This window comes from Herpailurus yagouaroundi, unplaced genomic scaffold (genome assembly GCF_014898765.1).
Source record: "Herpailurus yagouaroundi ecotype Mexico unplaced genomic scaffold, PumYag 28, whole genome shotgun sequence".
Lineage (NCBI taxonomy): Eukaryota > Metazoa > Chordata > Mammalia > Carnivora > Felidae > Herpailurus > Herpailurus yagouaroundi.
This window is the reverse complement of record NW_024412376.1, coordinates 165,459,419-165,483,805: the sequence shown is the minus strand read 5'-3', so window position 1 is coordinate 165,483,805 and position 24,387 is coordinate 165,459,419. Positions and strand designations below refer to the sequence as shown.

Genomic DNA, 24,387 nt, shown 5'->3' with positions numbered 1-24,387 from the left:
GCCGTTACTGAGGGAACCACAGTACGGGGCGCTCAGCACCTGCCAGGCTGTTCCTACTGCTTAATTTTCAGGAATTTTGCATGCAGTGCATTAAACCCAGCCTCTACTGAAAACCAAGTGAACCTGGGATGCAATAAATTCTATTTAAAGCAAAGGTGCTAAGTACCCAAGGCTCAGCCCTTCCTGGCTCCTTTAGTACATTTCCTATCACCCACACTCTCGAGGTTACGAGCACCGACCGCACCTGTACAGGAGGAACGTCCTAGGACTCCGTGCTACTTGGTCCCTCTTTCCAACTCTGCACTCAGTGAGAGTGCAGCTTGAACCTGGGGGTGCGTCCTCACACCGTGCAAAGAGGCCTGCGGGCTCCGGGAGCCTCCGGTGAGGGTGCCGTCAGGGGGCGCTTCCCGGAGGAGCTGAGATCCAAGGCGAGGTCTGAGGAGTGAGCGGGAGTTGCCTGGGCACATGAGGGGGGACCGGCTTTCCAGGAGCGCATCAAGGCGCAGACGTGCTTGTTCCCATTTTACAGAATCATAAGTGAGGCGAAGTCACTCAGCACAGCTGGACAGGGATGGAACCGGGACAGGAATCCTGGCGTGTCCGGCTCCTGGGCTGCAGGTCTTTTGGGATGCTGCCCTGGGGGGTCAGATGCAGGCCGGCCCCCCGGCAAGGGTGGTGGGGCCCCCCCCCCGCCCTGCTGACAAAATGGCCTCCTCCCCAGGGGCACTTTCTGGGGAGACCGGGGTGCTCCGGGAGTGAGGCTGTGCCTGAGCGAGGCCAACCCATCCCTCGAGAAAGGCTCCGAGCCCTGGGCTTGCCTTCTGCCGGCTCAGGAAGGAGCTTGGCTAGGCCTGACCTTGGCGGGCACCTGGAGGTCGGGCCGCCCTGCCCCCTGGGGAAGCTTTAGGAGCCAGGGCCAGGGGAGTGGGCCCAGGCTCAGAAAGCTGGCCACGGGGGTCAGCTGTACCCCACATGTCCCGCCTGCTGAGGGGCACGGGGTGAAGGGGGTGTCTGAGTCTGCCACGCGGCCTGGAGCCAGTTTATCTGCTATGCCAATGAACAGGGCCCCTCAGCTCCTTGTTGCCTAGGCAACAGTGGAGACGCATCCAGGCTAGCTGGGCACTCAGGACCCGGGGCTGGGGCTGGGGTGGGGCGAGGGGGGTGGAGACAGATACCTGCCGGGCATTCCTCATTTGAGCCTCGGCCGGCCCTTCCGGGTTCTCAGGGAGCCAAGTTCCGTTCTCGCTCTGCAGATGAGGTTGGGGGTCCCTGCTAGCCTCTAGGGCTTTCCCTTACCCCAAGGGTTCCCCAACCCAGCTGCCAGCAGCCGTTCTGGGCTCTGGGAGGCATGTGACACATACGGGCTCCCGGGTCCCGTGCCACTAAGCCTACCTGGGTAGGCAGTTCTCAGCTCTGGCGAGCATCCAGGGGGTTGCCAAGGCTGGCGGGGCTGGGGACTCGGCTGGGACCCCATGTAGCCTCCCCGCTACTCTCTCCTAATCCCACCATCATCGGGCTCCTGTTTGCGGCAGGAATGCAGGACGGCATCATCAAGGTTGAGAGCGCTCGCCTCAGGCTCACCCCAACCCATCCCTGGGGGGTGGGGGGCTGGCACTGGGGACAGGTGGCCTGTGGGCAAGCTCCAGCCTAGCTCCTCCCCGTCCCCCGGGGGGCCTGCCTGCCTCCCTCCTGCCACTGCTCCACCACGTGGCAGGTGTACAGGTCCCGAGGGTGTGTGTTTCCCTGACCACAGCTTTTCTGACTCAGTTCCCAGCGCGTCCTGGTATGGAGAGTGGAGGTGAGCCGCCTGGGCCCGCAGTCAGGGGTCTGTGGCTTCTCAAGTGCCCCCCCACCAAGTGCCCCGGCTTGGGGGAGGCTCCCAGGCGCTAGGTGCACACTCGGCCCTCAGCACTGCCCTCCCCACCTTCCTAGCCAGGGTGCTGTGCCCCTCCCTGCTTCTCCCTCTTGCGTATGCCCTACCTGGCTCCCCCCAAGGGCCTTTAACCGCCTCGCCACTGGGATCCCTTCCTGCTCTGCAGGACCATCTTTGGGCACCTCTCCAGTCGCCTCAGGCCTCCCCCTGCTCATTGCACTGAGGACAGCACCAAGGAGGCGGGTCGCCTGCCCCGGCACCAGCTTGGGGCTCTGAGCTGATTCCTGTTCACCTGCACTCATGGTACCCGCCCAGCCCACTCCCCCGGGGGCCTGGGTCCAGGCAGCCAGTGGGTGTGGAGAAGAGTGAGAATGCTTTTCCTCTTGGCTTCCTCGTCCACATCTCGGTGACCCTGCAGTATTCGGGAAGGCTGTGATGCCGTACCCAGAAGCAGGGGTGCTGTTGTCCGATGACAATCCTGTATCTCTGCGGGCTGGCTGTGGACTCCTGAGCACTCCAGGTCCACACCGTGTAGGTGGTTCATTTCTGGCCGGATCCCTTCCAGTCTGCAAGTTTGAGATTCCAGCGGGCAGCTGCTGGCTTCTTCCTGGCAGAGACTTGCTTGATGGGGTGTGTGTGTGTGTGTGTGTGTGTGTGTGTATCTCTTTGTGTGTGTGTGCGTGTGCGTGTGCGCCTGTGCACGCGCCCTGAGTACTCTGGGCCCGGACCCGACAAATAGGGCCTTCTGTGACCCAGCACAAGACAGAGGGTGTCCTGAGCCCCGTCCTGTGGCTCTTGGCGGCATCCGGCCTGCACCCCCCGCCCCTGCCACACGATGCGGGGATCTCTGTGAAGCCGTGAGTGGTGACGGCTCACGTGTATGCTCTCCGCAGGGTTCCCGGCGTCTTCACATCCACTCCTCTCGGGATCATCGCAACCTTTTATATGAGTAGTTTAGTGTCAGAGTCAAGGAAAACGTGTTTGGGGCAAGAATGGGGAGAGTCCCATAAAATTCTCCGTCGTAACCACTTCAAAGTATGCAATTCAGCGGCACTAGCAGATTCCCCACATGGTGCGGCCACCGCCTCGACCTAGTTCTGGAACGTTTGTGCAGCGCCCCCCGCCCTGCTCCCGGAAAGGGAAACGCTGGCCCTCTCCAGCCCGGTCCCTCCCCAGCCCCCCGCAGCCACACATCTGTTCCTGGTCCCTAAGGATTTGCCTGTTCTGGAAGCTTCCTAGCGATGGAGCCACACAGGATGTGCCTTTTGTGTCTGGCCTCCTTCACTCCGCCTCCCGCTGCGCGTCCTGTTACCGCGCAAGTCAAGACTCCACTGCCGCTGATGGCCGAACGACACCCCGCCGTGTGTGTGCACCACATTTTGTGGATGCACTCGTGCCTCGGTGGGCAGTTGGGTCGTTTCCACGTTTTGGCCTCGGCGAATAACGCCGCTGTGAACACGGGTGTTCAAGGACCCGTTTGAGTCCTGTTCAGTCGGGTCCCTCAGCGAGTGTCTTTCCCTGCGCTTGGTTATGTGCACTGCGAAGTGGGAGCGGCAGGGATGCAGAGGGAATCAGGGACCTGGAAGGCCCCGGGCCCGCAGGGAGAGCCCCCTGCGTCCTCGACGATGCCGACCCTGGCTCCGGACAGCCCGGCGGTGCGGACGGAGCTGGCCCGACAGCAGAGTTGCTAACCGCTCCTCTCTGGGTCTCCCGGTTTGTTTGCAGAGGCACCTGTCGCCCGAGGAGTTCCAGGAAGTGTTCGGAATGAGTGTGCAAGAGTTCGACCGCCTGGCCCTCTGGAAGAGGAATGACCTCAAGAAGAAAGCCCTGTTGTTTTGACGGCCTCCAGCGTGCCAGCGACAGAGCGTGGGACAGCTGGCGAGAACCACAGAACCCCCTCCTTCCGCACCTGGCTCTGGCTTCTCTGTGTCCCTGCGGGTGGGCGGCGGGCCCCTGGAGAGGGCGGGGCGGGAGGTTGGGGCGGGAGGATGTTCCAGAGCGGGTGCGGCCTCTAGTTTCTGCCAGCTACGCTCCTGCCCCTAGTTCAGAGCCCAGATGCCTTGCTTCGCACTGCACGTGTAACCCACATCACGGAGGGGCTGCAAAGATGCTCCCGGGGCTCGAAGAACATTTACCTTGACCGTGCGGCGCCCCCCCCCCCCCGCCCCTGTGCAGTGCCCCACCCCCCGTGATAGGCCCTGGGGGCGCACAGAGGTGCCTGGGCCTTGGGATTTGAGGAGGTCTGTCAACGACAGACGCTGGCACGACACAATCACGGGTGGGTGGGCCTATGGCTCCCAGCGCCTGCTCCCCGCCCCCCTCCCCCGCTTGCTCAGCCCTGGGGAGGCACAGCCTCGCGCGCAGACAGGCCAGGCCTGGCCAGGGAGAGCGCTGAGGAGCACCCAGGGCCGCTCGAAGCGAAGCGTGGGGTGCATGATGTTTGCCGCCGTTTGTGACGAGTCTGTTTTTAGGGACAACCGTCCACCGGACAGGGTACCTTCTGCCGGGGCCCTCCGTGCACTGCATTTTTCTTCCAAATCATCCCCTAGATGCCTAAATGATATCTTTAAAGTAACACAGAAGTTTTTATTTTATTAAAAAGCATAGCCTACTTAAACATAAGACGACATAGATAGAGTTCCATTTTACGGTCCCGCGGAAGGGGAGCGCCTCCAGCCTTACTCTCCAGTGTCCGGTCCTGTGTGCTTTCGCTTCCCTGTGTGCTCCTAGCGCACACGGCTCCTTGTCGGGTTTCTTTGCTTTTCTTCTTTTTCACCTGCCACACCAGCCCTCGGCCACGTGATGCCGTTTCTAAGTATGCGTGACGTGTCGCCATCACTGTTTGCCTGGCTGTTATTTTCTGCATCCCGGAGAGAAAAGATTCTCCTCTGATGGCCAAAGCCCCGGAATAAAGGATTTCCACGCACCCAGCCTAACACCCAGCGTAGCTCTTGGGGTGCCCTTTTGTGACATGGCCGGTGGTGCCCGCCTTAGCCCGGTGCGTGCGTGGTCCCGAGGCAGGCACCGGCCGCTGGGGAAGGAGGAGGGAGACACCCCCCCTTTTCTGACCTGCCCGCTCCGCATCAGAAGCCCGGCCGGGCCCCCAGCTGAAAGGCGTCCGCGTCTGTAATCGGGTGCGGGTCGGGGCGCGGTGCCTGTCGCAGGCGGCTTGTAGAGTGGGTTGAGAGGTTTGCGGATCAGTAGGAAGGTGTCACCGAAGTCTGTCTTCCCTGTCTTCTGTGGAGCTGTGTCTTTCTGTGCGTCCTGAACGCCCGTCCGTGAGTCAGTGTTACTCAGATCCTCCCGGCCCCCGCCACGCACCCCGTCGTGCACCGGCTCCTCACCGGCCCGGCTCGGCCAGGGAGGGGGAGTTTCTAGCACCTAATGCACTTCCTTCCATTTAGCAGAGCCTGAGCAACTGGAAACCCCCATTTTTCTCACTAGTGCAATGTCATGTCAGCTCCCAGGGGAGCCCGGAAAAATAAAGGTCGGTGTATCCTAACTTGTGAAGGTCAAAGCCGCTTCTCATAAACGTGTGTCATTTCTAACGGCACGGGCTGGCGCCCGGGGAGACCGCCTGCTGAAAAGCAGTGGCCCTGGATGGGCACAGGGTGGGGGCGGTGCCTCGAGGGGCGGGACCCCCATCCACATGGGACACCCCTGTCTCAAGACAGCAAGTCAGAGGCACTTGCCAGCCAGCACCAGGCGCCAGTGATGGGGGGGTGGGAGCTGATGCCTGTCCCTGTTGGGCTGGGGAGACCAACCAGCAAAGACAAGACTGACCGCTGCCCTCCAGAGGAGCCCCTGATACACCCAGAGGTCAGTGAAGGGAAGGGCATTCCAGGCTGAGGGAACAGCAGGAACAGACACAGTGAGCTGGAGATAGCCTCCGAGGTTCTGGAAAGTTCCGTAGCTGGTTAAGGCTGGAGCACACCGCTAAGGAAGGGAGGAAAATGCAGGTGGGGCTCCCTCGAGGGAGGGCCCAGCAGGTCTGCCCCCCCACAGTCGCCAATGCCACTCTGGGATTAAACGTCCCCTCATCTCTACTTTGTTCAGACGACTGACTACTCAGACTCAGTATACCACTACCGAGAGACTCCTATGACAAAACACCGTTGACTGGGTGGCTTAAACAACACACATTTGTTTCTCATCGTGGTGGAGTCCGGAGGTCCAAGATCGAGGTGCTGGTGAGACTGAGTAGCGAGAGCCCACTCCCTGGCTTGCTGCCCCTCGCCGCGTCCTCCCTTGGTGGACAGAGATCACCCTTCCATTCTGCCTCATCTTCCTGGAAGGGCACGGTCCCATGGTGAGGGCCCCACCCTCACGGCCTGATCATCTCCCAGAGGCCCCATCGCACCGGTTAGGGCTTCCACACGCTTTGGGTTTTCCCCCTAAAAGCCGGTCCACGTGGACCCGGTCGGCCCATCTTGGCAAATGGCACAGCCGTATCCCCCGTGGTAAACGGGCACGCTTCCCTCAGCCCCCAAGGACCCAGCAGAAGGCCTGACTCCACGGCAGGTATCCCCCTTGTGTCTTTCCGCCTCCTCGGACCGTGTCACAGAATCGTTCACGCCGGCGGCCCGTGCGGGATGGAAGGCATCTCCCTTACTGCCGACCTTGGGAGGCTGGTGTGCACCTGGCCGGGCCCAGGCAGACTGGGGCACGTGGTCGCCCCGACCACACTGAGCCCATGCTCACCCCTCCCTGGATGGACACAGCACGTCCCAGGGTCTCTGCTTCTTCCCCAGGCGAGGCCCTTCTCTACCTTCTGGGCTCAGCTCAGAAGTTCCTAAGTCAGACGGGCCGCTCGCCGGCCCTGTAGAAAGTCCGCCCCGGGCCCGTGCTGGGATTCGCACTTGCCCCTGTTCTGTTTATTGGCTCCTTCCCTCCACCACCGGTAAAGCCAAGAGGGGGGGACAGTTTTACAGTAGTTTGGTAACAGTGCTCTGCGACCCAGAAGTTTCGTTGGGCTGTTTGGTAGCGAGGCTGGAGCCCATCTGGACGCTGTACTTTGCCCCAAGGTTGGCCTTCTTAGTTCCCAGAGTAGAAACCAGTCTACTACATAAGGAGCATCGCAGAACTGGTTTCCATCCCCTTGTCTCCCGCTCCCGGACCCCCACCTTCCGGGTGAAAGACACCCCGGCAGCCGGAGAGGTGGCTCACCTGTGCTGGGAGTCCTGGGACCCAACACAGCCCTCTGGGGGGGGGGGGGGTGTCCCTAGGGAGCACGCTTTGGAAGAGTTTAACAAGAAAGGACATCAGTGCCACCTAGTGGCCACCAGGGGCCGCCAGGCTAGTAGGGAACTAGGTTTCACGAATAATAGAGGCTCCCTTTCCTTCTGTCTGAATCATGAGGCCCAGGGAACGTTCTCAGCTGGACATCTTTCCGGAGAGTTCCACCGAGCAGCCCTACCTGCTGACAGCTCTTCCCACCTCTGCCCCCTGAACATGTCTCTACTCAACACTTAGATGCCACGTCATCCCCTCTGGTCCATCCCGTGCTCAAGAGCCCATAGAAATCTGTCTGTAGCACACATTTGCCCATGAGCCTGGGTGCCTCACTGGGGCTCTGGGGCCCGTTCCCCGACTCCTTCACTGGCACCGCCTGGCCACTGACTCCCTCCACAGACGCCTCCTTCCTCCCCCCCTCATACCCTTGTTTCTCAGGCAGCACCTTCTCACCTCCCTCCCAAACACAGTGCCCTTTGTAAAGGCTCTTTCCTCTCCCTGCGATGCCCCAACTAGCAAACTCCTATCCATTCTTCAATACCCAGCTGAGATACTATCTTCTCCGCAAAGACGTCCATGAGATGCCCCCCCTCCCCCCATGTTATCACTCTTCCTTCCGTCCAGATAACCTCGTTCCTCAGCAAATATTCACTGAACTGGGCATGAAAAAGACACCGTCCCTGACCCTCAAGAGGAGGAAAGGTACTGTGGATTGAACTGTGCGCCTCACAAGTTCACACACTGACCCTGAGCTGGGGGAGGGGCGGGCATACCCTCTATCCTGTCCAAAATCTCTGCTCTCATTGACCTCCTGCCTTGGACTCCATCTTGATCCATCTTCCCTCAAGGGGGCCTTCTTCCAGCTGCCCTGGGTCACCGACTCCAGGCTGGCTCCTGACAGGACCCCTGTCCCCAGTGAGTCTGAGCATGCACAGACCCCAGTTGTGCCAGCTTACAGTCTTTCCCCTCGGCACATGAAGGCCTCGGGCGTGCGGGGGTTGCGGGGAACTTGCTTTACGGGCCCCCAGCACTGGTTGGGGCTAATATTGGGTTAGATGCTCCCAACAAGTCCTACGAGGCTTTGGCGACCCCTTTCCGCCAGCTGCCAGCAGCCCAGTCATTCTCGCCTGCCTGAGTCTTTTCTTACCTTCCCTGCACTAAAAGCTTGATGGTCTTTCACATGTCTCCAGGATTTTTTTCTGCCCTAGACAAGTCGATAAAAAGGACAGCCTTTCGGTTTGGGTTTATGGTCACTCTCTGGACTCAGATGTTCTCAAGAGAGCCCCGTAGCACAGTGGGCAGTGGGGAGGCATCCCCCCGTTCCCTCTGGGGGGTAAGGCCATTCTAGCTCTGTGTCCATCTCTTCCAATGCTGACCAGCCGTGGCTTCCCCCAGACCCCCGGCTCTGCTGAGGAGGGGCAACTGCCTTACAATCAACAAGTCAATCGAGAGGTCAGCTTCTGGGGCAGTGGCTCACCCCCTCCTCTGGGTGCTCCCAAACGCACCTGCTGATCCGTTCTTGTCCAGAGCAGTGCAGCTCTCTGCCTCAGCCCAGCCACCTATGGCCTATAGTCGCCTTTAACCTTCCTTTCCAGTGGCTTCCCAGACCAATACTTGTGCTTTTCTCTGGGAAAGGAATACTGAGGTTTGCTCTTAGAGCACTATCTCTGCCCTTCTTCCTTTGCCATGAGCTGTCCCCAGGAGAAGAGGTTGGAGGGGCCAGGCCTGGGAGGAGAATGATATGGATGCTTTTGCCACAATTCTGGGGAGAGCTGCAAAGGCTGAGGGGGGCTGTGGATTCCGGAAAGACAGCCAGCAGGACCTGGAGGTTGGGTGTGGGGACGGGGGAGAGGGTGGGACCCCACTCACTGGTAGGGCAATGGGGCAGATGCTGGAGCCACTGGTGAGTGAGAAACCTGAGAGGAACAGCCAGTCTGGGATGTGGAAGACAGGTGCGGGCCACGGCGTGTCCCAGGTGAGGTGCCCAGGGGCCGCCCATGGAGGTGCCCCAGGCACCGCTGGGCTGACAGGCTTGAGACTCGGTGGATGGAGGTGGCAGGGCAGGACGTTTGTGAGGGAGGGATGGCCAGAGTCACAGGCCCTCACGAGCCATCCCTGGGGACGGTGCAGAGTGAGAAGAGGGGACCCAGCGGAACACTGGCTTTTTGTGGACTTAGACTTCCTACGTGTGGTGCAGGAAGAATGGAGTACAGAGGTGACCGAGGAGGGCAGCAGGACAGGGAGGGAGGCAGGCGGGTGTGGTACAGCTGAGGCGGAGGGGAGAGAGGGTTAACAAGAGGGCAGATGGCAGGGTGAGATGCAGACCGACGGATGAGACGGGACGGAACCGTGTGGGGGCGGAAGAGGCGGACGGGCACCAAGGCTGGGAGACAGAAAAGCACATGCTGGCCGTATGTGCCCGGGTCTGAATGCGGGAGGGACCCTGGGCAGCAGTCAGGAGGGCGAAAGAGGAGACGAAGGGCTCGTTCGCGCGGATGAAGGTCTGGGTGCTGATGGATTGATGCAGGGTGGTCATGGATTGATGCAGGGTGGTCAGAGAAGGCGGCAACTGAGTCGATCCAGGGGAGGCGAATCTGTCCTTCCAGGCTGGTCCCTGCTCCCTCTAGTCCCAGAATCTAGGAAGACTGTGTCAAAGGCATCATGTTGCTTACCTTGGCATAGAAATATTTCATAATCATGTTTTTTCCTCAAGAGACTTGTTACTGGAAAAGTCTGGGAAGAGGTCTCAGGTCACGAACCCCACCAAGTAGCCCTTCACAGTATCAGACTAGGTCAGGAGCTTCCATAAAGAGCATTGGTGCAACTTTGGGGTCATTAAGCCCTGATTTATTTTCCTATTGAATGAATGCTCTCTTTCTATTAAGACTGTGGTGGCAGACAGGGATTGGGCTTATTTTCTGAGGTCCCGGGAGGTCCCAACATTTTATTTTCCTATAGGACAAAGCTTTCTACTAGTCAGAGCTATGAAACCTGCCGGGACTGGTTCACTGCGTGGTGAATTTCGTGTCAGTGATCGTGGGGCCCAAATAGGATGGCCACTGATGAGGAAGGAGAGAGTCAGGCTGGGTTTCTCCGTGTGACAGACACGTGTTGAATGCCTATATATGTCGGTTAGGAGTTCCGTAAGTAACAGAAAAATTGACCAGCACTGGCTGACACAGCCAAGGGGGTTTGCTTTTCCTGCTCCACAGGGAATCTGGAGTCAGGCGATTCCTTGTCTTGATCCAGTGGCTCCAGGATGGAAGAGTCAGGATCTGCTTCTGACTGCTCATTGTCAAGTGGCTGCTACGGGTCCAGGGGTCACATGTGTGTCCAAAGGTAAACGAATGAGCTCCACTGCCGAGAAAAAGCAGCATCAGCGGGGTCTACCCCTTTTCCCGAAGAGGAACACTTTCTCTGGAAGCTAATGGTGTGCCGGTAGATCTTCACTCATCGGCTTTCTGGGGGGTGGGAAGGAGGAAGATAGTCCTGATCTATCGTCGTTACCAATTTCTGCGGCATAAATCCTCCCACCACATCTAATTTCAAGCTACCAACATGCCGTTGCTGGAGGCAGCCATGAGAACAGATATCAGTAGCACCACATGATATAGAATTTCTATCATACAGTAGATCTAAAATCTTCAGTAGCATAGATAGTCACAAACCACAGTAAAATGACTAGGAGCCAATTCCGGATATTTATTTATTTATTTATTTTTAATGTTTATTTTTGAAAGAGAGAGACAGAGCGTGAGCAGGGGAGAGGCAGAGAGAGAGGGAGACAGAATCCGAAGCAGGCTCCGGGCTCTGTGCTGATAGCTCGGGCTATCAGCACAGAGCCCGATGTGGGGCTCGAACTCACGAGCCGTGAGATCATGACCGGAGCCGAAGTCGGACGCTTAACCGACGGAGCCACCCAGGTGCCCCAATTTTTGATTTTGATATAACTTTTGTCTTTGATATAACTTTCATTGTAAGTGCATATAATTTAATTTTTAGGTAGCCATTTTGTTTAATAAGTGACTTTGCACAATTCCCAAAGGGTGAACAATCAGCTCTCAAGGCCTGCTCCAAATTGGCCCCAGGGCACCAACTGCTGGAAACCTTTCAGCCAACTTCCACCAGGTCTCACTGGCCAGGACAATGTCACATGGTCCCCTCAGGCTGCGAGGGAGGCTCGGAAGACAAGACACTATTCAGGTCTATATGATGGAATATGGCCAAGGGAAAGGGGTCAGAGAGGACAGTGGGGCCAGCCAGCAAGCTGACTGCTTGGTCTCCTCCAACCGACTGCCCTAGAACAGGACTGTGCTGGGCATTTGCAGCACAGTGGGGAGCGAGACAAAGTCCATTCTTGTTCTCATGGGGCTTTCAAGTTCATAAGAAATAATCACAAATGTAGAAGCGTAACACAATGCACACATTTCTTTTTTTTTTTAAACTATTTTTAAAAATTTATTTCCTTTTTTGAGAGACAGAGCAAGCGAGCAGGGGAGGGATGGAGGGAGCAAGAGAGAGAGAGAGAGAGAGAATCCCAAGCAGGCTCCGTGCTGTCAGTGCACATTCTGACGCAGGGTTCGATCCCCTGAACCGTGAGATCACGACCTGAGCCGAGATCAGGAGGTGGACGCTTAACCCATTGAACCACCCAGGCACCCCCATGATGCACACATTTTGTAACTAGTTTCTGAGTTAGAGTTTGGCACGTTTTAGCTGGGTCCTCTGCTCAGGGTTCACCAGGCTACATTCAACATTTTGGCTGGGCTGCATTCTCGCGTGGAGGCTTCACTAGGGGAAAACCCATTTCCAGGCTCATGCAGGTTGCTGCCTGAATTTATTCCTGCGGGCCTGCATGACATGGGGGTTAGCTTTTTGCTGACTATAGGCTGGAGAGTGTCCTCAGGTCTTACAGACTATCGGCCAGGTGGGCTTCCCCAAGGCCATCTCATCCAGAATGGCAGGTGACATCTTCAAAGCCTGTAAGTGTGACCTCTGTCTCTAGTCTGTGAAGACAAGTGCTTATGTAATATAATGTGACCTTGGGAGTGATACCCCACCATGTTGGCCACATTGTATTGGCCAGAAGCAGTCACAGTTTCTGCCTGCACTCAAGGCAGGGGATGGGTGTGCCTCATTGGAGGTCACCTTAAGGTGTGTCTGCCATGGTTGTAGCATAGGGGGTGCTACAAAGCCTTCCGGGGGAAAGTGACACTTAGGGAGAGACTGGAAGGGTCAGTAGGAGGTGGCTAATACAGGGAGAAAAGTGTGTCAGGCAGAGGGCAGCGTGTGCGAAGGTCTGAAGCCTGGGTGACCATCCTTTGTTGAAACTACTGTACTCCCTGGGATTTTATTTTCCTGTTCTCTGAGGACATCCCCAGACCACAGGGGGGCCCTGGCTGGAGAGGAGTAGGGAAGCTTCTTATATTCATGGAGGAATCTGTCTGGCAAATCAGCTTGGAAGTCAGGCTTTCAATGTTGTCCGTGTGTGCGAGTGTGTGTGTGTGTGTGTGTGTGTGTGTGTGTGTGTGTGTTTCTGCATGTTCAAGTGATGAGTGAGTTGAGGAGGACTGAGGACAAAGTGCAAGCTAGCACACCCCCGGCCCCCCCCCCCCCCAGGTGGGATGTGTGTGTCATTCCTCAGGCACTCCCGGCTGCCCAAGGACAAAGGAAAGGAGAAAACGAATGGGCAGCTGATAGAGATCACAGTCCTGAAGGACATGGGTTTACTAAGCTCTTAGTTTAGAAACATCTTAGTAAATTACAAGAAAAAGGCAATCTTATCAACAGCCTCATCTCCAGAAACCCTAGACTCAGTTTCCTGGAGCCCCAACATCACCCTTCCATAGTGATATGGGGAACAAAGGCCGAAGGAAACGCCAGGTAAAATTTAATTTATAGCCTGCAGCCCGTTGACAAATACTTAAGGCAAATACAGAGTAGAACGTCTCTCCAGGAACCCCCTGCTGTCATAATGTTAATGCCTCAGTAGAGGGAAAACAACCTTAGCTTGACTGTAGCTGGGCCTCCGGCAGCTTAGGACTCCTCGTTAGCACATCAAAGTCCCGCTGGAGGCCTCCCTTTGACTTTACTTCCCCAACTCCGTAGTGTAAAACCAGCCATTCTTCACAACCCCAGCGCAGCTCTTCCAGCCCTTGGGTCCCGTCCCCGTGCTTTAATAAAATCCCCATTTTGCACCAAAGAGGTCTTCGAGAACTCTTTCTTGGTCGTCGGCGCCGGCCCCCCCCCCCCATCACCCGCAAACCTCATCACAAGGAGATGGGACTTTATCCATTTATCCATCTGTCCTATTAGCATTCGCTGAGCGCCTTAGGGCACCGGGCTCTGTTCTGTGCGCAGAAATGAATCAGAGTCCGACTCTTGGCTTGCCCTGGAGAGAGATCACGCTTCACTGAGGGTGGGGGGTGGGGTACCCGCTCAGGCAAGTCCAGCTGGTGCTGTGACAGAGTGGCAATGCGGACAGGGACCGCACGAGGGAGTGAGGGAAATAAGACACTCCACGGTGATTTCAGATTTTAGCCTGAGCGACTGGGTGGATGGAGAGGCCATTTACCGAGAACGAGAAGAATGAGCTTTGGGCTCCGGCTGAGCACACAGCCTGCCGAGCAGATTCTGAACGGACTGGGCCGCGGACTCACCGGGCCGGCCCCAGCGAGACCCCCGCAGCCCCGCCCCGGCGCGGCCCCGCCTCCTCCTTTGTTTCCTTCGGCCCCGCCCCCTGCGCGTGGCTTCCTCCCCATTGGTCGGGGGGTGGGCCCCGAACGCCGGGCGCCGCCGGGGGCGGGGCGAAGGGGCGCGGGTGGGGCGAGTGCGCCTGCGCGCTGCATGAGGCCGGCCGCAGCCTGGCGCCGGCTGCTGCTCCGCGCGGAGCCCGAGCCCGAGCCCGAGCCCGAGTCGGAGACGGGCTGAGGCGGCGGCTTAGGCGGCCCCGCCCCGGGGCTCCATTGTTGCGGCGGCCGCGGCTCTGCGGGCTGCCCGGCTCTGTTCCGCTCGGCCCGGAGCGAGCGCCGCTGAGGCGGTGACCTGAGGTGAGGCGGCGGCGGCGGCGGCGGCGGCGGGGCCGGCCCGGCCCGAGTCCGGGGCGGGCAGGGGTCTCGGGGCCGGGCGAGGGTCCGGAGCCGGTGGGGGGACCGGGGCTGGACGGGGGTCTCGGGGTCCGACCGAGCCCGGGACAGGCAGGGGTTCCGGGGCCGGGCGAGGGTCCAGGGTCGGTGGGGGGCGGGGGCTGGGCGAGGGTCTCGGGGCCGGATGGGGTCCGGGGCAGGCAGGCGTCCCGGAGCTGGGTGAGGGTCCGGAGCCGGTGGGGGCCCAGGGACTGGACCGGGAGTCTCGGGGGCCGGCGACGGTCCCGGGCCGGTGGGGGGACGGGGGCCGAGCGGCGGGGCTGGCCTGACGGAGGTCCCGGGTGGCAAGGGTCCCGGGCCCGGCGGGGGTCCGGAGTTGGGCGAGGTTCTTCCTCGGTGGGGGACAGGCGGGGGCTCCGCCGACCGGACCGGGGTTTCGGGGCCGCGCGCAGGCCCAGGGGTCGGACGGAGTCCCGGGCGGCGGGGGTCCCCGCGCGGGGTGTGGCAGGTCCAAGCGGGGCACCCGCGGGGTCGCAGCCCGAGGTGGCAGCCGCCACCCTGAGCCTCGCAGGACCAAGATCGGGACTGACCCCGCGGTCGCGCATCCGGGGCGCCCGGGCGTTGTCTCCGCCTTGGGTGGCACCCAGGGGGCTCTGCGCCTGCTGCGACCCCGCGTGGCCCCCGGCGTGAACGCCTGCGGGGCTTCTGATCGCTGAGAGCGGGGTTCCGGCTCCGGCCTGGCTCCCCCTATGGTGTGGCTGGTGCACTGTGTCCGCGAAGGTGGGTCTGCGTCGGCCCTTGCGCGTGGGGAATCCGGGACGTCCTGCGTGCTGTGTCCTCCCTCCGCCCATGGTGTGGCCGCCTTGCTGTGTCTCACTGAGGGTGATGGCAGGGACTCTGAGCGGGCGGGTCCTGGTCCCCCTGAGTGTGAGCGGCGCTGCCTTTCTGCCCCCCTCCGTGACTGGTCAAGTGAATGTGTGTTACCCACGGTGGCCCTGCGTGGACCCTGCCGCCGGTGTCCTGGCCACCCTGTGAGTTGGGAGACTGCCCCTGCCCCCCCCCCCCGCCCCACCTGGGGGCTTGCAGGGGTGTGATCCCACCCCTGTGAGTGTGTGTGTGGTGGCCTGTGCGGTGAGGGCGTCCTTGTGTGGGTGGTGGCTCCCGGCAGGGTGTAGCGGGGTGCACGGGGCGCAGCTGGCCTGGGTAGGACAGCTGACTCTCTTTTTCATCGCCTTCGTTTTTCTTCCGCCAAATGAGCAGAAATGGGGAGCGGCATCGCCGGGCTGCCCTTCTGGAACCCACGCCTCTCCCTGGCGGGTCCCTGGGGACCGCGAGGCTGTCACTGGCCCGCCCAGGGACCGCGCAAGTCAGGCCGCCGCGTTTCCTGCTCCGGTGCAAGAGCAGGCTCTGATTGGAGGGAGCCGAGCCCCTCTGCCCGGTGCTTCTTGATTTCTTCCGTTAGGATTGGGAGGGAAAAAAAAAAAAAAAATCTGGAAAGCCAGATTTAACTTTGCAGCTCTCAGCGCCTGGAGAGTCGAGGGAACTCTCACAAGAATTTGGCGGGCTGGAAAACGCATTTGAAGGAGGAGAATCCACACCCACGGAACGAGGCCAAGGCAGTTACAGTTAGAGGTCAAGTCGACCAAGGGATAGCCAGGGTGAGGCTGCGGATGGAGAAACTCAGATTTCAAGACTGGATGCCCCGTCACCTAAATAAAGCGGAAACGCCGACAGTGTCCCCGGGATGAGTCTCTTCCCTGGGGGATGCACAGCTGAACAAGACAGCCTCTTCTTTTCTTTAAGCGTGTGGTGTCCTGGCCCAAGACAGAAGACTGAGGTGTAGGCAGAAGTAGTTCTAATGGCCGAACTGAAATGCTTTGTGGACAAGATAGCGTGTAAATAGCAGCACTGGACGAAATTGTGCTAAAAAGGCAGCTGTTGCTTTTGGAAAACCCAGAAGGTGCAGACCCTTGTCTGTGTTCCACTCTTCCCAACCCCCCCCCACCCCCACCCCGTAGCTGCTGTAGTTCTGACCCCGCCTACCCCTTCTTATCTGCCACTTTCAGCAGCATCTCCTGTCAGAAACCTTCCCTGAAATCTCTGTCCTGCCCTCTGTGGTCCTCAGGGACAGAGTGGTGAGCCGTGGGAGAGCCCGCCGGATGCTCCGGTAGAGGTGGGCACCGTGTGTGTGCAGAGCTGAGAAGGGGTGTTCTTTAAACGAGGTAGGGGCGCCTGGGTGGCTCAGTCGGTTAAACGTCCGACTTCAGCTCAGGTCACGATCTCATGGTCCGTGAGTTCGAGCCCCGCCTCGGGTTCTGTGCTGACAGCTCAGCGCCTGGAGCCTGCTTCTGATTCTGTGTCTCCCTCTCTCTCTCTGCCCCTCCCCCGTTCATGCTCTGTCTCTCTCTGTCTCAAAAAATAAAATAAACGTTAAAAAAATAAAAAAAAAAAAAAACGAGGGAGCTTCGTTTCTATACCATGGTTCCCCGTTTCTTCCTGGTGTTTGTCGCACCGTGCCTACAGGGTACTGGGTTAGCATTTATGCCTTCTAATTCTGGCTCCAGAGTGGATCCTGTTTGTTCCTGCAAAGCCACCCCTCTGGGCATCACGTTCTTCCCCTCTGAGAGTCTTGATCGAGGGAAGAAACTTCTCAGCCCTAATTTTTTAAATTATTTCAACAGAATAGAGCAGAGGAACGTTCTCTTAGCAGGAGTGTGTAAAAAGTGGAGATCTTTGAAGGCGTAGGATCCAAAGTGGAAGTTCTTTTATTTTCTTTTTCTTCAGAGGGTTTGGTCACATGGCTGTATACTTTATCTCCGATTTGAGGACCAGAGTCTATGACGGAAGCTTAAGCAACGTTTTGATCTTTCTTCGTAACTATGCTGTCCTTGCAACATCTTCACCGTATCAGATTGATTTGATGTTTTCCTTAATGAGGTTGGGTGCAGAACTCGTGTCTGGAGCATTCAGTCGATCGTTTGAGTGCCGTGTGAAGGCTTCCGTGTGTCCCGTGTCTAGCAGAGATGTTAATTTGGGGAGTCGGAAATAAGCGGAATTTGGGAGTGCCTTGAGTAGGTGTATGTGACTTCAGGAAAAGGCGCAAAGCACAGTGTAAAATGGTTACTTGCAAGAAATTACATCCTACGTTAAATGGCCTGTAAGGAAACTCCAGTTCTGAGGAATATGGTAATTAACCCTTTCAGCTGTTAATCTCCTCTCCAATGTATCTGTTCGGTAAAATGGGAATTTGGTGTGCTTGATTCACTGAAAGCCACTTGTCTGTCGAAAGGACACACAGTTTTCTCTGATATTCTTGTGTGGACGATTCAGGGCTTAAAAATAGGGGATAGCTGTGTGGTTGCGGTGCCGCTGAATTAAGATTTTTCACTTCACGCAGTAGGAGTTTGGTTCCTTTTTTCGGTTTGCAGTCTTAATTAAAAAAAAATGTACTTTGTTACATGTGGCATGTGGTTTGTTTTGTTAGCGATTTCATTTTAGGAGGGGCCTTCAGAAACTCCACGGGCTCTTCTCTGCGGTTTTCTCAGGATGCAGTCATGTCCTCACTGAAAGCTAACTGGTTAATGCTCATTTTGCTTCGAGAAGACCATTTATTTTGTGTGTAGCTGGCTGGGTTCGTATATGGACCCAATGGAAAGGAGCCTCTTGGGAATGGAATTCCCCAGGGATAGAGTTTGGACTCTGCATTTCAAAGCTGTCCTCTCTTGCTCTTTACTGAGGGAAGAGAGGACCCCTCCCCCTCCCCCAGGGGCCCCCACCCAAGGCCTCATTCATCCTGCTTTAAAGCCCTGATGGTGCTTCCTTTTTTTATGATTATGATGTTCTGTAAATCACCTTTTTCTTTTGCGTATCACTTGGCTCCAAGTCAGCCTTTGGTCTTCAGGCCTACCCTCCACCCCACGCCCCGTGTCACCCACCAAATGGATTTTCTTCTCTCTTTTCCACTTTAAAGTCCTTACCGTACACGTGCCTGTGATTAAGCCTCCTCGAGATCCTTTTGGATGTTGGCAAGATGTAAATCCAGGCGACGCACCGAAGGTCACTCACTTGGGATCTTTTGGACGGGATACGTCAAGGAGAGACGTGCTCCCGGTGAGGCTTTTGTGACGTTCGAGTGCGTCCCGGGGACTTCAGCTCCCTCAGCTGTGAAATGGAGTTAGCCTTTAGGTTGCTTCTTCGATGTCGATGTCGCTCAAGAGATTGTTCTGAGGATGAAACGAAATCAGGAATATGGCGGAATTTGTAAGTTGTGAGATATTTTGTTGCCAGAGATTAAAAAAAAAAAAAAAAGGCTTGATTACGAATTTAACGAATCCAAGTTTTTCAGACGTTCATATGAGCCCTTATGCGAGTGTATCGGGCAACTTCATCCAGGATTGTCTTTAGTCTGTAATTGGCATTGTTGTTGGACACTTCAGCTTTGTGGGGAAGCACCGCGTGCAGTTGCCCCCCTTTTCCGTAAGCAAGGCTCCTGGAGGCGTGGAACCGAGCCCTTAACAGTGTCTTCAGTTTTGTGCCATCCCGTGGGTGCTCCTTTAACGAAGCATACTTTCTTGAGGTTTCAGTACCTGAGCGACCTGTCGAGGTGGGAAAAGGCGACAGGCAGTCTGAGGTCAAGGGCAGCCAGGCATTCCTGCCATTCACATGAGTGAGCAGCGGGCATCAGTGCAAGCCTCATTTCAGCACCCAGTTTTTCTCGGGCCTCCCTCTCCATCGGCCAGGCTGCCCTGGAAACTGCAGTACCTCCCAGTTTCTCTTGTTCTCCCCCTGCCTTTTCTTCCTCTCCACCAACCACTCTGTGCCTCTGAGCTCCCAGGCATGGCAGTGGGAAGAATACGGAGGCTAATAAAGCACAGCACTGGTCCTCAAAGAACCCGCTTTTTATGACGGTGTAACGGTCACAGAGCTCAGCAGACGTTTGTACAGATTATCCGTGACATGCCCGAGTACTGCGGTCAATGTGCAAATACAAGCTGGGGCGTGGTGACTTCTCTGGGAAGAGCGGGGGCTCTACAGTCCAGTGGGAGAAGCAGACCTGGGTGTCATTTCAGTGCGGTGCAGTTAAGTGCCGTCATAGGTATGCAGGAGAGTTTGGGGGCCGGGTTGGTGCACGCAGTCCGGCATTTATTCTCCTGCGTGGCGCTTAGAGTTTATCAGGCAAGGCAGGCATTGGGATGTTTCTAAGTTGAAGGGCAGTGAATTACCCCAAACCTGAAATCTGCAGAATGTTCCGGGCAGTTTGTAATTCCCCAAATCTGCATGTATCAGAACAGGTCCGTAATGTGTTGTGTTGGACGGCCATCCTTGCCTGTTGATTTGCCTGTTGATTCAAGTCCGTGTACTCTTGTTGAATATGTCAGCAGCGTGACCAACGCTCTGCTGGGTATTCTCGCATCGACCACCGTATGGGTCTCCTGCGGCTGCTGTAACAAATTGCCACAACGTTAGTGGCTTCAAACTACACGAATTTGTTATGTCATTGTTCTGTAGGTTGAAAGTCTGCCTCTGGCTTCACCGGACAAAAAACAAGGCATTGGCAGGACTGTGTTCCTTCCTGGAGAATCTGGGGGAGAATTGCTTCCAAGCTCATTCCGATTATCGGCCGAATGTAGTTCCTGTTGGACTGAGGCCCCCGTTTCCTTTCTGGCTGTCGGCCGGAGGGCCGCCCACGGCTCCTAGAGGCCTCTTCTTTCTGGTCCTTGCACACAAACCCCTGAGCCCGGAACCAGTAAGGACCACTGAAGCCTGCCACAACTCTGCCATATCTCTTCTCCTGCCCGGAGAAAGTTCTCTGCTTTTGAGGGTCCATGTGATTAGATGGGGCCCACCTAGGTAACCCAGGATAACCTCCCCATCTAAGGCCTGTAGCAAAGTCCCTTTGCCATGTAATGCGATCTAGTCACGTTCCAGAGATTGGGTCATGGGCGTCTTTGGGGGCCATTACTCTGCCTCCCACAAGTAGCTGATCTAATTATGACAACATCTGGTCAAGTTGTTGTTATCCTAGTTAATATATAAGTTAACTAAGGCACCAGAATTTTAAGCAAATTGGCAGGGCTGTTAAGATTCCTAGTATATGACAGGACAATTCTTCTGACTCGCTGTTGTGCTGGGGGTGGGGCTTTTTGCATGAGAGACAGGTCAGTCAAAAGCCAAGAAACTTTTTTGCTTTGGAGTATTGAAGTGGTCCGCTCTAATTAGAGAAGTTTTGCCAAGAAGTCATTAGAGTAATTCCTCTATTAGGAAAACCACCCATGGGGTACCTCTATGGCTCAGTTGATTAAGCATCCGACTCTTGGTTTCAGCTCAAGTCATGATTTCATGGTTTCGTGGGTTTGAGCCCTTTGTAGGTCTCTGCGGTGACAGTGCGGAGCCTGCTTGGGATTCTCTCTCTCTCTCTCTCTCTCTCTCTCTCTCTCTCTGTCTTTCTGCCCCTGCCCCACTTGGGCTGTCTCTCTCTCTCACAGTAAATAAATAAACTTAAAAAAAAAAAAGGTACTTGTTGGGATGAGCACTGGGTGTGATGTGTAAATGATGAATCCCTAAATTCTATTCTTGCAATCAGTATTACGCTCTATTTTAACTATCTTGGATTCAAATAATAAAAAAAGAAAAAAGAAAAGAAAAACCACTCATGTGGGGCACTTGGGACCTTGTCTTTTCAAGGTTTACAGGAAGGACTGACCCCATGGGGTAGAGTGCATGAATCCACATCCATTTCTAGAATGGAAACAGCTGAGTCAACCCAACAGGGAGTCACATTCCTGAGTTTAAGAGTCTGTTTCACGGCTGAGGCAAAACCCAATAAACAACGTTTGCACTTGGATTGATAGTTGGGAATGAGGTGCCTTTTGTGGTCAGGGAAACAACTGTGACAGTCACCACCATGTACTCAAACGAGCACGACTGCATTTGATCGCGGAGGTGTTTTTAATGATTGTTTCATAAGGATGTTTTTTCTTTTACGATAAGTGACAAGCTCTGATTTGAAATAAGCTGCCTGTAAGAAAGAAGAATCTAGAATCCTAAGGCTTTTAGGCTGGCCTTCAGGAATTCAGGAACAGCCTGTAATCCTGGGCAAACATTTTGTGTGTCTGTGCTTCCCGTGCGTGTTTAGCGGGGAGAGGAGTTCCAGTTTGTCATTCAAAGGGGTTGGGTTCCAGACCGTTGAAGAACATATCGCTCAATGTGATATTGAGTATCAGATTTTGTTTAAAAATGTAATACTCATTTTGACCAAAGTTATACAGGCTCATAGTTTTAAGAGTCAAAAGTTCTGCGAGACTTAGAACAAAAACACAGCCATCACCTACTCCACCCTTCTCCACCCTGATTCCTGTTCCTCAGAGGCCATCATTTTAATGCTTCAGCTCTTTCTTCCAGATTGTGCGTGTGTGGAACATCCTACTACTTAGAAGCCAATTTGGGTCACTTATCCCACCCCTTCCGCCCACTGCCACCTCTTTCCGCCCTGTGCTCCCTGTGCGATTATGTCAAAGGTTCTGCTGAAGTATTCAGCAGCACTTATTACAACTGTGGAAACGTTACTCACAGCTGAGATGTTTAGTCTGTTTTGATTGCATTTCCTTTCTTTTTCCTAGAGTTTGCTTTGCTTAGTTTTTTTTGTATCTGTGCTTTATTCACCCCTCACCCCAGCAGTGTAAATCTCCTCTCAGTACATCCACAGGCACCGGGGAATCATCCATTTTATCCTTTTCTTAGGATAACTCTTCTGAACCTCCCATCCTGCTGCCTTTCCTCTCCAGTGGTTGCTTGCTAGGTCTGCTGCCACTGTCCTCTTAGACCTTCCCTGTCACCCTGAGAGCTCCTTTCACTCTCTGGGGTCAGGATCCCTCCTTTTTAAGTTTTGTCTCTTACTTTGGTTTCGCATGTCCACCAGTAGCTGTCAAAAAATATACATACATACGTACGTACATACAGAGTTGAGATCTTATATAATGTTGGAATATTTTCTTCTCCTTGTTATAGTTTCCTTTCCGTGTTATTGGTCATTTGAGTATAGAGTTCTGGGCTAGAAAGCATTTTCCTGCAGAATTTTGAAGATAGTGCTCAGATCCAGCCTCCAATGTGATGGTCAGTGTGTCCAAAGCCTTTCCTTTGCATGTGACTCGTGTTTTCTTCTGCATGATCTTTTAGGCCTTTGTACTTCCAGGTGTTTAGAAATTTTGTGATGGTAATGCCATGATGTGGGTCTTGTTTTTGTTCCTTGTGTCGGACACTTGGTGAGTCTGTCCATCCGTGGACGCCTGTCCTTTATTCTGAGCATTGAACTCCTCTATAGGTCTGCGTTCCTCCGTTTCTTCACTTCTTTGTCTTTTGTTTTCCTTTTTTGGAAGATTTCTCAAACATTTTCTCTAAACTCTTCTATGAATTTTTCAGTGTTACAATTTAAAAAAATTTTAAGAACTCCTTTGTAATTCCTGAAAAAAATTTTTTTATTTATTTAGAGAGACAGAGAGACAGAGAGAGAGAGAGAGAGAGAGAGAGAGGAGGGTCAGAAAGAGGGAGGAGAGAGAATCCTGAGCAGGCTCTATGCTGTCGGTGAAAACCCCAACCCAGGGCTTGAGCCCACGAAACCGTGAGTTGATGACCTGAGCTGAAATCAGGGGTTAGACACTTAACTGACTGAGCTGCCAGCTGCCCCTATATATATTTTTTAAAGTCCCATCCTTTCTTGTTTCAAGGATGTGGTCAGATGTGGTTTTATTGTGCTCATCCTGGAGGAAAGGTTTATTTTAAAAAACCTGTTTTTTAATGTTTATTTATTTTTGAGAGAGAGAGTCAGAGCATTAGTGGGATAAGGGCAGAGAGAGGAGAGAGAATCCGAAGCAGGCTCCAGGCTCTGAGCTGTCAGCACAGAGCCCAACGCGGGGCTCGAACTCAATGAACCTGAGCCCAAGTCGGACGCTCAACCGCGGGGCTTGAACTCAGTGAACCTGAGCCCAAGTCGGACGCTCAACCGACTGACCCACCCAGGCGCCCCGAAAAAGTTTATTTTTAAATGGCTTCTCGGGGCACCTGGGTGGCTCAGTCGGTTGAGCGTCCGACTTTGGCTCAGGTCATGATCTCGCGGTCTGTGGGTTTGAGCCCCACGTCGGGCTCTGTGCTGACAGCTCGGAGCCTGGAACCTGTTTCGGATTCTGTGTCTCCCTCTTTCTCTGACCCTCCCCTGTTCATGCTCTGTCTCTCTCTGTCTCAAAAATAAATAAATGTTAAAAAAAAAATGGCTTCTCAGTTGGATTATCTAACACAGCCTGAAATATTGGATAGTAGTTTCAAGAATTACCTTTCCACTCATTATCCGTTTTCCAATATGGAAAAGAAGTGACCTTTCAATCCTTGGAGGTGTTAGAACATAGCTTTTGTATGTTTTCAAACACCCTCTTCCAACGTGTTTCTTCCCTGCCCATGTCATAGCTAAGTTGTGCCCTCGCTTTGTAAACCTCGCGTTGTCCGCTCAGGTCTGTGTGCTGCTGCGTCAGTGAGTTCAGAGTTTGGAAATCCTTGTCTCCTTTTGCTTGAACAGGTGCATGCTAGTCGATCGCGCCCGTGCGTGTGGCATGCGGTGCCGCTGGAGGCAGATAGCACCAAGGAAAGCTCCTTTGCGGGTCAGTTTTTAATCATAAAAAATATTAAGAAAAGGCAAAAAGACGGGGTAATAGTGATGGGTTCTTGTGCTGGACACTAGGTAATGGTGCCACAAAAACTAGGGTATTTTTAGCCACGGTGGGTGGAGTTAGGTTTGGGGCTGTCAGCCTATGTGGAACGTTCTAGCAGGAGCTGTGTACAGAAATGGCTTCTTGGGAGCAGGACACAGGCCTCCTCGTGGGTGTTTGATGAAGACACGTGTAACAGATATCCAAAGAGAAAAGGGGAATGCATTCGAAAATTGTTCTGGAATCCTGTATTTTGAATGACTCTTGAACAGTAAAGGATTTCTGGAACATTTACAGCAAGGAGTTCTCAGTTCTGGTCTGTGGAAACGAATGTGACGGTGACAACCAGGATGAATCTTGAGGACACGTGGCTTGGTATTTTCTCGTTAAAATCCCCTCTTCCCGATTAACTCAGATTTGTGTGTTAGGAGGTCATACGTCACTTGATGTTTTTCTCCAGATGGGTTATTTGGATTTTCCGGTTCTTTTTTTTTTTTTTTTT

At 55.0% G+C, this 24,387-nt stretch overlaps 2 protein-coding genes across 24 annotated transcripts in view; both read left to right on the top strand.

Annotated features, from left to right (window-relative positions):
- ABLIM2 (actin binding LIM protein family member 2) overlaps positions 1–5,390 on the top strand; it is a 141,329-nt gene extending 135,939 nt beyond the window's left edge. For 21 of the 22 annotated variants that reach the window (XM_040488695.1, XM_040488833.1, XM_040488851.1 and 18 more), the window contains one exon: positions 3,599–5,390. In XM_040488695.1, the coding sequence (XP_040344629.1) occupies positions 3,599–3,712 (114 nt within the window). In that variant the 3' untranslated portion in view covers positions 3,713–5,390. The remainder of the gene's footprint in view (positions 1–3,598) is intronic. The other variant, XR_005794540.1, reaches the window with a different exon arrangement.
- An 8,657-nt stretch (positions 5,391–14,047) lies between these two features.
- Positions 14,048–24,387, top strand: part of AFAP1 (actin filament associated protein 1) — a 154,728-nt gene continuing 144,388 nt past the window's right edge. For both annotated transcript variants that reach the window (XM_040488655.1, XM_040488618.1), the window contains exon 1: positions 14,048–14,154. The gene's annotated coding sequence lies outside the window, so the exon portion shown is untranslated. The remainder of the gene's footprint in view (positions 14,155–24,387) is intronic.